This window comes from Ixodes scapularis, unplaced genomic scaffold (genome assembly GCF_016920785.2).
Source record: "Ixodes scapularis isolate PalLabHiFi unplaced genomic scaffold, ASM1692078v2 PGA_scaffold5__190_contigs__length_132052651, whole genome shotgun sequence".
In the NCBI taxonomy this organism is placed as follows: Eukaryota; Metazoa; Arthropoda; class Arachnida; order Ixodida; family Ixodidae; genus Ixodes; species Ixodes scapularis.
This window is the reverse complement of record NW_024609880.1, coordinates 63,594,115-63,611,470: the sequence shown is the minus strand read 5'-3', so window position 1 is coordinate 63,611,470 and position 17,356 is coordinate 63,594,115. Positions and strand designations below refer to the sequence as shown.

The 17,356-nt window shown below is 45.6% G+C and overlaps 1 protein-coding gene across 1 annotated transcript in view; it reads left to right on the top strand.

The window, feature by feature from the left end:
* The window catches only part of LOC120840909, a 45,036-nt gene extending 28,189 nt beyond the window's left edge, over positions 1 to 16,847 (top strand). Inside the window, exons 3-5 of the mRNA XM_040211682.3 lie at positions 11,059 to 11,454; positions 14,483 to 14,849; positions 15,936 to 16,847. Coding sequence (XP_040067616.1) covers positions 11,059 to 11,454; positions 14,483 to 14,849; positions 15,936 to 16,154 — 982 coding nt within the window. The 3' untranslated portion in view covers positions 16,155 to 16,847. The remainder of the gene's footprint in view (positions 1 to 11,058; positions 11,455 to 14,482; positions 14,850 to 15,935) is intronic.
* Positions 16,848 to 17,356: the final 509 nt, after the last annotated feature.

Below are 17,356 nucleotides of genomic sequence, written 5' to 3'. Positions count from 1 at the left end.
AACACATCTTAAGTTTTTCCTTTGCGTCTTCTGGGAAGCAAGGTATTTTATACTCGTTCGAAGCCCGGCCCTGACTCGAAAATAAATGTGTGAAATAAAGGAGCCGCTCGCCGTTATTTCGTTATCTGTTTTGCGGGACTATCTAAACTAATGCACTCCGAGCTCCGAAAGGCTCCAGTTGAAAGGGTAGAGGGTATACCTTGATGCTCTGCCTCGAGGTCAACCCACTTTCTTTCTAATCGGAGCCAACCAGAGCTCCACGTTCTGACGTCACTATAACCTCCGCGCAAGAAGCGGACGAACTTGCGCTCTGCACTGGTAAGTAGCACGCCCCTTTAGGTCTTCGGTAAAGCATTTTTAGGAGTCGATGGGTGCATACTGCACCCCGATGCGCTCGGAGCACCAACCGTTGGTTTTCCTTCGAGCAGATAAAACAATCAGGAAGGTGCAGCTAGGCCCACGGTATAGCGGCCATGCCATCTCAGTGACGAAAAGAGTTTGCGCCTTTTGTCTTTGCATGACCATTAAAGGGGCGGTGCAGCGATATTTAATTGGAATGTTTTTCACTTTACACGAGCTTACTGGCACTGGTGGGACTCACGGATACTCGCACGTAACGCCACTGGCCAAGAAATTCGTGACGGCTTGAAGCTGAGCTAGTTGGTTCATAATTGTCAAAGTGCCAGCTGAACGTTTTAAGGACACACACACAGAGACGAATAAAAAAGGCAGACACACCGCTGGACTATCAACTATTTTAAGGCCATGGTCCCACTGAATGTGGCAGTTTAGGTACTTTTTGGCAGGTCTTTACTCATCTCCTTTTAAATACTGTTTTGTGGGACTGATGTCATTGGAAAGGCAATGCAATCCTCTTTCATTTGATATTATGTGTGTGTTGATTTTTCCTGTTCATGCGCATTTATAACGATGCGAATATGATGGCGCGGACCCTCACTTGCTCCGCTAGTTCATGTTTCATGAACGATCCATTAAAGATAACACGGTTCCAATATAGCAGTTTTGTTAAGATGATGTCGGAGCAGAATTTGACGATACACTTTTTTGGTATCTGCACTACTTTGTTTTCTTTCATCCATCCAAACATTGCCCTAAAATTGACATTTCTCATCACAAATATGTCTTTACTGACAAGCGCTAGGGCAATGAAATTAGCTACAGATGTAGTGCTTATAATTGGTAATATGCAGAAAAAAACTTAATGTTGTGTAAAATATTTTTGTTTAGATATTTTATATCAAACGTAGCACTTTTTTGTGCTTCGAGTCGTGGTACTTCAAATGCCGCTGAGGAAATAATTAAACTATGATAAAATCTTCTATAACATTTAGAGCTACAATGGTTGCCCAAGAGGTGGACGATGGCTTTTTTTCATTTTGAAAGTCATAACGCTCCAGGAGCCGTTCAAACTTACCCGTTTTTGACACATTTCTTTTTTGGACATCAAACAGATTTATTGGCATCTAATAACATTTATTGTTTGGAATAGATATACATTGCGATGTATTAAATCTTCACAGTTATCTTGCTTTGGTTTTTGAATAGGTGTGGAGCTTAGCTAATTTTAAAAACAATTAAAAACTGTTTGGGTGTTTTATTGCGCAACCTGGCGGATGGCAGACAAACTGCTGATTTCTAATGTTCAAAAAATTTCCGAGGGCGGCGTTGGCGTCTGTATCATCATCAATCTCCGTGTCTTTTTACCTTCACATTTAAAAGAATATATTGGAAGATTTACTATCGATAAATGAATGGTTTAAGTACTGGGTCAGGTTAATAAATCTAAGACAAATAATTACACAAGCGTAGCGTGATATAATGTGTTCATTATTCGATATGATTGAAATCAATAAACAATGAAGACGAAGAGAAAATAATACACCCGAGTTCACTTCGTGCTTAGAGTCACTAAATGAGCTTTAAAGTATCGGCACTCCGTCCCCCAAAATTGTTTTGGGTGCCGCCATTTTGGGTCTTATTCAGAGCAAACGCAACTGCCTATCATCATGATCCAAAAGTACGACTTCCTCAGCATTTGATGCGGTGCTAGGAAGCTGATGCAATATTGCAGTGCTCTGTCGCGGGTTGTTTCAACATTTGTGGAAGACGGAAAAGCGTTTCCTGTGATTTTAGATAAAGCTTCAGGTAACTGGCAACCATGATTTTAAGCCACAATATGGCCAAGTGTCGTTACTCTGAACCGTAGCTAATTTACTGGCACAAGCGGGAACAATGAGGAAGAGGCAGGTGTCGAAAGGTAGTGGATTGTGGAATCCACGGGGCTTACGTCATGGCCCCTCCAGGTATTACAAGCCTCTTGAACAAGAGCATGAATAGTGTCATTAAATAAGCTACACTTCAGAGTAGCGACACTTGGTCATATTGTGGCTTAAAATCATGGTTGCGACTTATTTGAAGCTTTATTTGAAATCACAAGAAACACTTTTCCGTCCTCCACTTTTAACAGTGTGCGACAAAGCAAAGCAACCTTACATGAGCTTCCTAGCACCGAATCTAATGCTGAGGATGTCGCACTTTTGAATCATGATGATCGGCAGTTGCGCCTGCTCTGCACAAGCACCACACCAAAATGGCGGCGTTCAGAACACTGTCGGGGAAGAGTGCCGATACTCTAAGCGCAGCTCATTTATTGGCTCTAGTTCCCTCGAAACTCCTTTTCCCTAACTGAAACTGAAAGTAAATATGAATAATGCACCATTATTATAGCTTATTTAGTTATAACCAACAACACATAATGAGAGGAGGAAGTGACCGGGTAGGAGAAACGCGGGTTTTATGTGCGACCTTTCTAACCGTCTCAAAAGACAGAACGCACGAGCTTTTGCTGGTTTAAAAAAGGCATCCAAAGAAAAGAGGCGGCACGCTGTGTTCTTTGTTATTATGCGTCTAATTGCAAATTGTTGTGTGTATGTTTATAGAGCCGGAAGTTAGTCCGCCTTAGTGGGCGTCTGGTGTCTCAGCTGTAGATGAGAAATTTAGCCAGTGTGGTACAACCGCAAACCTGGGGTTTTAACGTGCACCACGCAGTAGGGATACGCGATCGCATGCCGGTACGATGCTCTTCCAGATCGAAACGGGCAGGGGCGGGGTGGGTTCTGCAGCGCGAGCTTTCGCTCCAAGTGCTCCGAGCTGGTGTGCTCTAGACCATGCGCTCGGCCACGGACCCCCCCCCCCCCCCCCCCTTGTGCGTCTAATTTACATACAGATATAAGTATTTGAAGATCAACGATGGACGTTGATTGTCTCGAGGTAATGTAACGTAATAACATTATATAAATAATAAATTTGTTGAAGGACTGAACGACTCAATTTTTCAATTCTTGGATTGTAATATGGCGGTAGCCTATTGTACTTACTGTTGATGAAGAGCAATATGAGGTGACGAGGTAATGATTAAATGATGAGGCTCTATAAGGACAATGACATTAGTGGGTGTCGAACCACAGCGTACGTTGCTAAAGTTGTTTCAAGTATCGTGCACCCAAAGACTTTCTTCACCCGGAACAGAATATGGTAGAATCAATGAGGATTCTGCTTTACAACTGTACGTGGAACAGGAAAACTGCACTGTGCAGAACTGTGGCTTATTTGTTAATATGAGGGACGGATTTCTAGCAGAATTCCCTGATTGACTACTTGGAACAAATGGCCTCGTTGACGTAAAGTGTCCCCGTTCCAAAAGATTCTTGAAGCATACTTAAACCGCAAAGGAGTATGAGGCGGAAAAAAGAAAAAGGAGCCTGGTGTGAAAGATCCAAATCACCACCATAGCTTCTACTATCAAATACAAGGGCAGTTACACAATACTCAAAGAGAGTTTTGTGATTTAGTTATATCTACACTCAAAGGCATTCGTATTCAGTTGGATGACACCTTCTGGTCAACCAACATAGAGCTTATTCTACTCAAGTTTTACATGGAAGACCGGTTTCCACTGAAATTCCTCACGTAGAAGAGTTGTCCGACCGAATAAACTGCCATTACTTCCGATCTGGGAATCTCTCGATCTTCGTTCGTATTCCATAGTATCATGAGATCGAGGGGTGTGGGTCTTCGCCTGCCGAATATTGCTTCGGCGGGTGCTTTTACCGTCTAATATGAGACAGTCACGTGCTGCTGGAACAAGAGCCTGGCAATTCTTCACTGAAATGCTTCTTCCGTAAGCTTCAATACGGCATTTTCTTGTTTCGCACACCATCTGTTCTGCTTGCCCGTTAGTTGCAGGATGGTATGGTGCACTAATGTGATGCCTGATGCCGGTTCTTTTTTTCTTCAAAAACTTGTTTATTTTATTTTAAGCAAGATTTGGCGCGTTATCAGAGAAAAGTATTTTCGGTAGGGCAAAAGTAGATCAAAGAAACCGCAGAACGTCAATGGCGTGTTCGGACGTCGTGGCAGGCATCGTGTAAACTTCCAGCCACTTAGAGTACGCATCGATCATGACTCCGCAGATGCGGATACGTTTCGCCACCCACCGACTGAATAGTGGATTGTTTTCAGTTACTGTTCATGATGGCGTTGGACTCAAGGAAGACTTCGAGCCTGTCCAGAAAGTTTCTGGGAACCCCCCCTATAATGCAACAACCTTTACAACATCTTCCGGACCCCGTGAAACACAATATTTCGTGACGTTATTTTTGTCGTAATTAAAATGGTGAGCTAAGTACCGTAAATCGCGCAGCAGTTTACTTAACGTCCGCTTCCACTGGTGTCTTGGAAGATTGAGTCTACTGAGCGTGCATTCCTGCAGAAGAAATTTTCATTGATAGAATATTAACACGTCAATCAACATTTGATTCCTTCTTGGTAAGATTTATTGCGAAAGCCCGTTACAACCGCCGAACCGAATCTCCCTACATCGGAGAACAATTTATACCCAGCCTGACATTCTCGCATACATCCGTTTGCTGGGCCACGCTACTTGAGCTAGCTGAGCACAGCTGGCAGCGGCGCGAGCAAGGCCACGAGGGGAACGTGATGGTGCTCGAGCCATCCCACTGTGAACCAATGTGTCGGCCACCCCACGGGTGCGTGTCGCCATCTATTGGTTGAACTAACGCCTTGTTCAAGATGGCTGCCGTGGGACCGCGGCCTTAATGAAATCTTCTTTCTCTTGCTGCAGAACCCAGGGATCCTGGGTTCGAGCCCCACCCCTGCCCGTTTCGATCTGGATGAGCATCGTACCGGCGTGCGGTCGTGTATCACTACTGCGTGATGCACGTTAAAGACCCCAGGCTAGCGGCTGTACCGCACTGGCTAAATTTCTCATCTACAGCTGGGAGACTCGTCGCCCCTGTGAGGCAGACCAAGTTCTAGGCTGTATAAAACACACACACAACCCAATTTTTTCTTTCTCTTTAGTGTACAGCTAAACGGATTCTTCCTCTTCTTCTATACCTGAACCTTCGTCTTCCACTCTTCCTCTTCTTTCATGCGCCTGTCAAGTGTGCGGCTCTTCGCAGGTATAGCATCCCCTTCTGGTGCAGCGAGATTGATGGTGCACTCACGCAATGATCCCCCTTCGCGTCAATAGCAAGGGCCTCGAGAATTTCTCGAGCAACCCTTGTGCGATTTTTTGCCAGGATGTCAATGTTGGCAAGGTTTGGCGCACATGTGCACACCCGACAATGGGTCGCTAGGTGCCCTGCTGCTGTGGTGGCCTTCACTGACGCTGCGTGCTCTCTTGTTCTCTCATTAATGCACCTTCCCTTTTGACCAATGTAGCATTTTCCACATGAAAAAGGAATCGGGTGCACTACTTTTTTGTGCATTCGGTGTATCTGGTCTTGTGAGATGTGCTGCAACCCGTCTCTTCGTTGTTGTCCTCCCTGTTCACCTTCCGGCACATAGAGTATTCCTTATTAGGCGCAGAGCACATGACCTGTACGCCCTGTTGGCCAGCAATCTTTTTTAGTCGATGGGTGAGCCCGTGGATATAAGGGGCGACCACATAGGGTGTTCGAGGCTTCTTTGTTGTAATTGTTCCATCTCCTTCAGGTTGGCGCTCGATCTTTGCACATGTGTTTTCACAAATCGAAACAAGAAGTGTTCTAGGGTAGCCTGCATCTTGGAGCCTAGAGATTTGTGTCGCGAAACTGCTCTTTTCACATTTTTGGTATGTTCGGAGCTAAAAGGAAGAAAGCCTTTGCAGGATCGTGCCTGATATCTCCAGCATACATGTCTATTCCTAAACTCTAAGGAGAGATCCAGGAATTTTATGCAGTTGTTAACGGGGAGCTCGTGGGGTGAAGGTAAGATCGGCGCAGCTTTGATGGAAACACGTCATGAGTGCTTTTTTACGGGAAGTAGGGCGCGCGCAACACACGCGCGCCCTACTTCCCTCCATTCTACGAGGGAGGCGAGGGGGTGGCTTCGCGCCGCGACCATAGAGTAATATACACAAGGTAAAGAGCGGACACTGCCATAGGCCCCAGCGGCCCAGATAGACCAGTGACAGGTAGCGCTCCTAGCGGGCGGTATTAAGTGTAATCTGATTCCGTTTCCGGTCAAGTTAGTTTCGGTTTCGGTTTGGGCGTTTTTGCTCCGGTTCTTCAATACCCTTCTCTCTCTCTTTCCTCCCCGCCTCGCTCACCTCTCGGGAGCACCTTGACTCCCGAAGCCGCTGTTTTTTTTGTTTGTTTTTTTAAATACTGACACAGTTTTGCTTTATTTTTTACGATAGAGTCCGTGCAAACTGTGTCAAACAATATTTCAACTTGCTTCACAAAGCAGAAGTATATATATTTCTTGTTCTTTTTATATTGTAAAGCATTGAAGTTACACAATCACCGCATTGACTCCTGGCTGGTGGAGCATTTTGGGGTCCACAACAGTAAGTGGTTCGAACACATTTTATTGGACCACATTCATGAACACATGATTGACTTCAGAAGCTCTGTATGTTTTATACGAAAGAGATCGATACTCACTAAAATAAATGAATATGAAGGGCTTCGGCATTCGTACACTTCGTAATAGATTCTTAGCGGAACCAAGTTAACAAAACCCTTCCACGGAGAACATGCTGTATGATACATTCACTTTCACGCCGACTCGGGTACGGGAAGTAAGTGAAAAAATAAATAAGACATCGCTATCATTACCAGTCATAAGAGTATAATAACAGTGCGAAGCATACGCCGGATAGTACAAATTCCCGATTTCCGGCAAATATAAAAAAAAAAACACCAATTTGCATAGCCTCAAACTCACTGCGGGCGAGCCATTACCAAACAATGAGAACTCTATTCGAAATCTGACAAGATTCAACGTCTCTAAATATTCCCCGAAATTGCTCAGAAAAGAAACATGGCTTCAGAAAAAAGCGGCTAAAAAACTATGGACAGTGGATACAAAAGTGAATACGTTTTCTTTCAGATATTGTTAGCCTCTATACGCTATTCTCTATCGAATTTTCTTAGAAAGTGGACACATATTTTTGTTAGGGAGCCGCGATACACATTCGCTGGAAAAAGGGGAAAAATATTTGGAGAGCAAGCTGCACCGCCCACTTAATCACTTTTTGTTTTTGGTTTGGCAACCGCCTCTGTTAATACGCTATTAACAGTTAAACCTGTCTCGTTCTTACTAGCCACTGAAGAGTGCAACCGAACTTTGTCCGAATTCCGGTTAAGAAATCAAACATGTCAACACAAGCGTATTCTGCAAAACAATTTTAAAAACCCTTTGTGGTACTCCTCTGGGCAAAGGCGAAAACCACCCAGACCTCAAAGTGTGCTATACAAGGCGGCACACACTCCTCGAACATGTGTCACACTCTCTATTATGGGAAGAAAGTGATTTTCTAGTTGCTGAATGAAATGAAAGGCAGCCTGTGATGGTACTACTAAGTTCCCGAAGAATTTTCAAGGCACGTGGTATGCTTTAGGAACAAGACAGTACTGGTGAGGCCTGGTCAAGTTATTAGACTCATCCGATAGCAGCTGAGAACAGCCACAGCTGTAAGTTGTCTATTCAAGCAAAAGCTTGATCAAATAGCCCCAAACGTAATAAAAACGTGGACGAGTCATCAATTAGACCTGGTGTCTGATGCCAGCTCAGAAATATCCTCTAGTGGCTGGAAGTTATCAATTGGAAGACATTCCACAATGTCTGAAATTAAACTTTCATGGTGCGAAGATATTTGCAACTCCTTTAGGAGGTCAGCCATGTCATCTTCTACGTTTTCATTGTCCGACAGTTTGAACAGTTTCTTTATCCAGAGGTGTTTTAGTCCTGAGGTGAACTGATGCACATTTGGGTTTGTGTTGCAGCCCAGCATTTGTCGTATATAGCTCCAGAAACATTCTCAAGTGTGTCTTGCTGCAGGCGTCGTGTAAGTAAGAACTTAAAGTCATGGCTGCTTGAAAGCTCATCCCAGTGCATGAGGACACTTTTTATAGTAACTTGCCACCCAATGATGTCTTATGGCTGCCTCCTACTTTGGAACTGCCATGCTGAAATCCATCCGAGTTACTGGTGGAGAAAATCAAGTATTTGAGGTTCTCCCTTCAGAATGGCATGACGCAACTTCTGCCCTGTCTTCTTGAATTTTTTAGCTATTTAGACAATCAAAAAGTATGCACATCCTATCACAGAAATAGGCTGTAGCCATGGCTGCCTCAGGAAGTTCCTTTGCATAAACAAGAGATGTGATTACAAGAAAGATTGAGGCACTCAGTACCTGTGGGGCACAATTTTCTTCCATGTTACAGAAAGGTTTTTGAATAAATGTGTCTCTCAGTAAGTTTCGGAGTCAATTGAAGCTAATCTCATGGATATAATAATGAAGTTCAACAATAGAAGACCGCTCAATGACCTCATTTCCAATACAAGGTTTGTGGGCTTGGAGATGGCTCTTGGTTGTTTTGGGAAGGTGCGGAACGTTAAAGACAAAGTAAACGTGTTCGTTGTCAACTTCAAAAAATGGCTTATCACCACACACACCAAGCTTACGTTTGAAGCCCCCTAACCACAGACCACAGCCTTTACTGTGAAGCCAACAGTCTTAAAGGGGCGATGCACTGATATTTGTATTTTGCGCAAATACCGCTTAGAACGAATCCCTGACGTTAATGATCCGTAAAATACACCCGTTCCTTTTCACCACACGCAATCGAAGTCGCAGAAAAAAATAAAGGAAAACGAGCAGAGTTCACCCCCTCAATTCGCAGCCAGAACAAGCGGCTCCGTGATCTGGAGCCGATTATATGCCGCCAATGTTGATCATAGTCATGCGCTAGGGTTGGCAAGGCACAGGACACGCGCTGAGTTCCAGACATTGTCGTCATTGCAGCGATTTGACACAGGACACTACCCGAATGTTTCTCGAGCTATCGATTATCACGAGCCCAAATCGAGTGTCCACGCCAAGCTTGGGTCCAATCTATGAGCCGTATTCAAATATCGTCACTGGGCGGTACTGCTACCGTCCAGCTATGTCATCAGGTTTTTCGAAGGAGAGATTGAATAAAAACACTGGGTTTTGTTTTCAAAATTACAACGGAACAGAGGAGTTTCTTGGTCAGTGGCGTTGCGTGCGAGTATCCTTGAGTCCCACTAGTGCCAGTAAGCTCGTGTAAAGTGAAAAACATTCCAATTTAATATCATTGCACCGCCCCTTTAAGCTCCCGAATGAGAGAAATGAGGAGACTGCGTTAAACAGAAGGCGTTGTTGGAGTGTGCTCAACAGTGTGTGCAAACGCACCTCCTGGAAATTTCAGACTGCAGCATAACAACCAAGGCTCTATCTGCAATGTTAGAAGTTCGTTCAACACCGTCATCTGTAAACCCATGGACAATGTCGTGTGCAAGGTCGTAAGTTAAATTCTTTTTTTAAAACAATCTCATCGAAAATCAACATGCACACACCTTCAAGTGCAGCCAGACAGCCCGGCAGAAACAACAGCACAAGAAGCTCAAACCGATCGGCTCCACGACTTCACGCCGAGCATGCGAGCACGCGGGCGGTCACGCGTCACCTTGATTGATGCAAAGTCGACCGAACATGATGCAGCAGAAAGCACAGATGGACGGCACGCACGGCACAGACGAACGACGCAGGGACGAGCAGAGGCCATGCAGAATGTTGCAGAGGCGACGGCGTGCATGCAGGCAGGCCATGGAAGGCGCCATTCATCACGTGGTTTTTGTGACGTATTTGATTTAGTCTATTAAGTACTTTAAACAATTTTAAAGCATTGCCATTTAAAAAATAAATACTTTTCACAGAAAGAGTTTCAATTACTTTTAACCAAATTGTAGAAAAGCGCCACGTAGCGGAGGGTATGAAAGGCACTATCTGGGCCGCGAATCGGCTCCTGTGTCCTCTCTTTACGTTTACTATATTACTCTATGCCGCGACCACCGGGGAGCAGGACAGCGGGCGCAAAGATGTGCTCCGATAAGAAACCGAAATCTAGAAACGCGTCCAAATGGGGCGTTTATACAGAACGCCGTAAAATCCTGCCCCGGCGTTATATCCATCTAAAAAAAGTTGATTTGGTAGTTTTCGATAATGCTCTACAAGTTTCTAATTGGAACCATAAGTATTTTTTCACTAATTAAAAGTTAATGAACGAATTTTAATTAATTAGCCGACTGATCGCAAAGATTAGCCGCCCACATAATGTCCACCTGGCCGTGTGACCCACCTGCACAAACCGCAAAAGGGTAGCTCTCACGGCTTTTTTTAAACAAATCTGAAAGAATAATAATAAAAAAAGACACCCTGTATATTTAGTGTGCAAACAAAAATTGACTCAGAACGTTATAGCGAGCTATGACGTTCATGAAAATTCCGACTTCTACGCATGATGTTACTTCACTTACATCTGCTCTGGATCCAGAGTTGCCTGGAAACAGTCACTCAACTCTGGCTTTTGTTCCGTGTCGACTTTTTAGTGTGAAGTTACGCAGGAAACAACGCCTCCGCGCCTGGAGATCAAGATCCAAACCATACGTCTGACATGTATGACATTTTGATTGGTGATTTGCACATTACCGAATGCTGCGCAGGAACAAGACTTCACTGGAGACCTCTCAAGCCTCCTGGAACGTTCTGGGCGAACTCGGCAACGAGAACATGGAGTCCGTCCTGGTGACCTGTCCCTTACAAGGCATCGAGCCGCTGCCCGACCTGACGTCGCTCGTCTACTACAACAGCGACCCGGTCGTCTATTTCACCCTGCGTCGCCTGCGCTGGAACGTGCGCAAGGTGCCTTTCTCTGTTGGACTCTGCGTGTCGCCCTCAGGCGCGACCTGGAGCGACGTCCGAGCCGTCGCCGAGTTTGTGGCTTACTACGGCGTCCTGGGAGTCCGACAGTTCTACTTCTACGTGTACGCGGCCACGCCCGAAGTGCTCGACTTCTTGCTGGACTTGAAGAACCGTCTCCACCTCAACATCTCCTTTAGGTAGGTGGTCGGTCACTTACCCTCCGGGTGCAACTTTCCGCGACAATAGAGTTAAAATTTTTCGTATTGATTCGGTAAGTTTTCTGTTCCGGCCGCTTTCGAGTGTATCTACTCGTGTGTATCAGCACGTTCGATTGTAACCTTTCGTTAAAGTTACCGTGGGCTGCATGCGTGATGGGCTTGCACAGATGGGACGCTAGTCAGAGGATCGTAAGACTGGTTTAGACAATGTAGTTTGGTGCTTCAATAAACCGATCTCACTTAAAGTCACTGAATCCTAGGAAAGTAACGCCATTGCCTTCCCTGCCGGTTAGCTAGCCGGGCAAAAACGTATACTAACATACAGACGACCAAAACCTCGCAAGGTGATTCGCTGATCGGTGTCCGTTGCCATGGCAATCGCCATTTCAGCCCCTTCATATCTCCGAAGCTTCGAGAAGGTCGTTCTAAACCAGTCGCACCAAGATCGCAATCGAGCATCGATGTACTGAAGGCGTTCCTCGCCACAATAAGCGTATTTGACACTGCGTATGCAATCAACCCAACAAGCATGCCCATCTCCACGAATGTCTTACAATGATATTGTTTTCCTTGCGTATTTCAAGAGAAGAAAATTATTTTTCAATGCTTCCAAGCAACGGCACGGCATGTGGTGGCGGTGCGAAGATGTACGCTTTTTTCGCCGGTGTGTGTATAGCAAAATGTCCGTTGCAATAAACGTCTCTATTCGCGACTCCAACTGTTTATAGGTGGCGCCATTCGTTTTTCAAAATGGCGGGTGTAGTGAGGGCCGGAGATGTGTGCTGGTATATGCCAGTTGCTGAGCCCTGTCTTGTGTGCTGGCTTCACTGAGAGACACAAATTGTTCCCGCTTATACCAGGACGCTAGGGTGTTATGCGCGAAGGTCACCTTTGTACTCTGAAAGCAAAAATGGTCTTTACCGTAATGTTTACGCCGGGAGGCACTTTTTAATTCAGGAAAAAAAAAACGAAACTAACTTCTATTTTGGATTTAATTTCTCGATGCGGGTGTTAATTTCGGTTTCTCCCCTAACTCAATATGTGCCTCGCAGCGTAATTATTGCCCTAACAAAATTGTTCGCGGAAACTTTATTTCGTGAAAATCCAGGAACATAAATATATGTTGGAGAGTTCAGTGTATCTTTAACTTCCATACACCTCAGAGATAACAGAATATGGTATTTTTTGAAAAATCAGCGCTGATATTTGTGTGTTCTTGCTGCCTTTTCTCACTTGCTGCCCTTTAATCGGTTTTGGGGCATTTAAATGATTAATCGCTTTAACATTATTCCCCAGCACAAGAATAACAAAATAAATACAAATTTTGTAAAATATTGCCACGGGTGATGAGCTTGTAGACAAAACATATAAATAAAAAAAAAAACCGCCGAAAACCTTAAAATTGAATTCGAGTTCGACAACAGGAGTGTGTCTTTATAGCAACACGTGACGCATAGGACTTCATACATATATTACATCCAGCGTTTCTGGAGATGTCAGTTTTTCATATGCTAAAAAGAAAACGAAATGACACCTTTCTGTAAAGATTATGGTTAAGTGGCATATTTTTGTGATTGTGGTGTTTATTGGGCTTTATGTTACGGCAATTTGTAATAATAATAATGCGATTAAGATATTTACTAATAGTTTTTCAAAACTCTAATATAATTTGTTGCTTATCATCTAATTTCAAACGCGCGAAGAACCATGGCAATCCGAGGTTGGAAAACTATCATCACTGGTGCTAAATGCAGCATTTTACAGTGGAGCTGTTAAGAGCTAGTTTCCCCCAGGATCGTGTCCGCCAGCAAACAAATGGTGACACGAACTCTGGACAGCTGCCGCCATCTATGAGCGGCGGCGGTAACCAGACAACCGTCTTGCCGGTTGTCTGGTTGCCGCAGTCGATCATAGATAGCGGCAACTTTTCCAGCCTTTCCACGCTGGCTTGCTGACTTGCGGTCGGCCATTACTTCATTCCCACCATAGTACAGCTTCGCTGGTCTTCCTTCTTCACCAGAGTGGAAAGGCTGAAAGTTTTATTTAAATAAAAATAGTTTAAAACCAACTAAAACATTACAGCTAGTTTGAGAAATCCACGTAAAATTATATTACTTATGGGGAAAGCATATAGTGCTATCAAAGTCGTGACTTTAGACAATCAGCAAAACCTCAAAATTCGCCGCCAGTCTTTCCGGACCAAATGCATCCCCCAAAATAAAAAAAAAAATAAAAATAATAATAATAATTCTGTGTTTTCTTTTTTTTTTTAGCTACAAAATTACTGAGAACATTTATTTTCTTTAATTTTACTGGCCGCCGTTTTATGAATCTGAACCGGTCCAGTTCGAAGGAGCGCACACTCGCTTGCACGTCTCCTCATTGCAGTATACGTTTCATTGTCGTTGGAAAACCGGGGAAACAGTAATGAGTTTTAGCAATGGTTATAGACCATTCCATTTAGCGCTCTCTGGGCGGCAGCATTTTGTTCTACAGCAGCGCCCTCTCCATACATCGGGGAAATTCAGCGGGTTCGGCGGGGTAAAGCGAGAGACAGGGCACGCGCCCGACTCCGCTAGCAGACGACAAACCGGGAGGTTCCCGTTAGCGTTGCCTGCGTTAGCGTTGCCTGCGTTTGCGTTAGCGTTGCCTGGTCCGCAGTGCGAGTGCACGGAGCCTGAAATTGCCGTCTTTAATTGGCGCATGGCAACGCACCTGTGCAGTAGGAACACGCAATTCTAACGCAAAGGAACATCACTCTCTAGTAAGGTACGATCACATACCGCTCCAGCACTAAGTTGGGACAGTGAAGAGTGTTGTTTGTATTCAGCAATGATTGTTGGCGAGCCATTTTCGCGAGGAGCTCCGCCGTGCCCGCTGAGCCGGAGAACAGGGGGACCCTCACTAGAGCGCTTTCTGTTTCCGGGAAGCGCTCCAGTGAGGCTTTCACGGCAAAACACGCTTGTTAAAAAAAAAAAAAAAAAAAAGTTTGTTTTGTTTTTTTCAGAATCTGGAGAGGCCTGCCCACGTCCAGGATTTCAGAGGTGGCAGACGGTGCGTTCATCAACGACTGCATCTTGCGCTACGTGCCGACGTCGACCGAGTACGTGCTGACGGCCTCCCTGAACGAGTTCGTGTCCCTTCGCCGAGTGGCCACCCTTCAGGATTTGCTGGCCTCGGCGCCCAAAGCGACCGCCCTGACGTTCCTCAGCTACCCGTTCTACGGCCAGCGTCCGTCGGCGACCGAGTTAATCACGCAGACCAACGTGCTGCGGAGCTCCCTGGTCGAGCCTCCAGGACTTACGTCCAGAGTCCTGGTCAAGGCGCGTCTGGTCATGGAAGCCGGCTCCCGAGTCGCCTTCAGCCTGCACGATGTGAGTCGCTAAATCCGTATGGCCCTAGGGCAGTGGACAGGGGGCGCCTCGTCGGCTAAAGTAACTAAATAAGGCGGAGCCGTGAGTATCGCCTTTTTTTTCTTTTCGCCACCAACTACTCATGGGCGGAGAAGGGGTGACATGCGTCAAAAGTCCGAAGTAATATTCTGCAAGTATACTACTTCTAACTTTTACAATGAATACATACACATAGACTTTTAACCACACCAAGAGACAGCCTGTGTGCATGCCCGATTAAAAAGCCAAGGCGAAGGAGAGCGGCCACAAGAACCGACTGTGGCTGACAAACGTCAACTTTTCAATCAACTGAAACTGTAAATAGAACGAATTCGAACATTGAATTTAGTAAAATGTTTTCTAGTCTTAAAAATGATTGCAGAGGGTTCCTGGTTAGTAGCAAAATCGCATTTTTATGTTGACCGATGTACTGCACCAAGAACATAATCACTATACATGGCCAATTTCAAAGACATATGTTTCCTTTGTAATTTTATCTGAAGGTGTTGCTGTTGATCACATGCATAGTGTCGGAGGTATATTATATGATTCTATCCTAGATCTTGGCTTTTGTTTTGCTTTTAGTTGCAACACGGCTACAAATAGCCGACGTTTATTTGTACTATCTCTTATCGTGTGAATGTGCTGTTGTTTACTTTTGCTTTTGCTTTGTTGAAGTGTCGTGTGGCATTTTGTTGAATTGAAGATGGTTTGTTATCATGCAAATAATGCTTTATCTCTGCCTCCTACCAAACCCCCCCCCCCCCCCCCCCCAAAAAAAAAAAAAAAAAAAAAAGCAGTTTAACGCGTTTGCGGGGAAGCGACCTTGCGGAGCGCCGGGTTGGGGGAGCGACATATATTTCGTTCTGCGTTCATTACACCGATGTAGGATAATCAGAAACCTTCTCGAACCTTCGGACGATATGTTTGCCAGATAGATATGTGTAATGGCGTTCTTTTTTAACGCCAGCGCAGTTTCGAAGTGCCCGTAAAGGAGCACATGTATTAGAAAGTGTCGGGAATTAATGTGGCTTCACTCTAATAATTCCTTCTGAACTCCCGTTTTAGGCGCAGCGCCACTTGTTCGACCCCGAAGAGGCGTGCCTACATCGTTACGACCTGGTCGTGAACACAAGGGCCACATCGACGGAAGTCGAGAACACCGAGTTGGACAGTCACATGCGCAAGTTGGGGCCGAAGCTGTACAGTTCGCCCGTCTGGCAATTTTGGCTGAATAGGCAGCAACCGAGGCCGACTCCCCTGAGTCTGCTGGGCGGCCGGCGATGACCAAACCGCTTTGAAGACCCCGTCTATCTTTCCAGATTAGAACCAACGCCCGATGTAGATAGCAAAGCCCCTGTGCTGAACCATAGCCTCCTATATACTGACAAAGCCTGGCAGATCGCCGCGACAAGAGGCCGCCGAAATGGAAAAGGTGGAGCGGCAGACGACGGATAAGAGGAAAGCCGGGTCAAGGGCGCCCCGCTGCGGCGAGACGCCGAAACACACTTCTCCTGAGAGAACAAGTGTGTTTCGGGTCTTCGCCGCTGCAAAAGCTGTGCGCTGACGATTAGGTTCCCCGAGAAATTGGTTTTTGATGCTCTGTGCTACCAGCTCCTCGCGCTCCAAATCTGCGACCGTGTACCCTATAGCGCCGCCGTCGAACTGCCAGGCTTTGTGAGTATAGAGGAGGCCATGGAATTCAAACTTTCCGCGTCATCTAAAGACAGGTTGGACACGAGTACTGCGTCAGCGTACAAACACGAGTCCCAGCCGAACGCTGACGAAGCACTCGTGCGCAGCCTCTGTCCCGCGCTAGCTTTCTTTATAGCGACGCCAAAAAAAATTCAGTACTGTGGTCCTCTTATTCAGGGGCGCTAAAATCATTAAACACAAGGTCGCGGCCGAAGTTTACGAAACACGCCAATTATACCTTTTTTTTTTTTTTTTTTTTTTTTTTGTCGAAGTCCGATTAACGTTTTTCGCGAACTTTCGGCTCCAAATTTCTATTTGGCGAGTCTAGCAGAGCCGGTGCTTCTCAAACGCACTTAGATTATGGTGCCTGGAACGCGTCTCCATATTGCGTTTTTGGCGTTTTATCCCGCTCACGCATCAAAAGTTGTCCCGAAAGGGGGACAAATGACGTCAAAAAAAAAACAAAGTGTCACGTTGTCGGTTGTCGCGAACCTGGCGGTTGGTCGCAGAAGTGCTGTCGAAGAGCACAACCGGACGCGAGTTTCGCTGTCGTCGCGGGGTTCCAACTCCTGACTGCCGAAGCTTCCGTGGGCTGTCAACCTGGAAAGCGACCTGCAGCAGAACAGGCGTCTGCCACATCCACCATCGCTTGCTGTGACGCCGCCAGGATCGCGGCCGGCGACACCGTGACACTTCTATGACGTCATCAGATGGAAGTCGAGGGACCATCGTTTTTGGACGCGGTAAACACACCAGTCGGATACGCGTTCCAGGCACCGTACCTGTACCAGGGG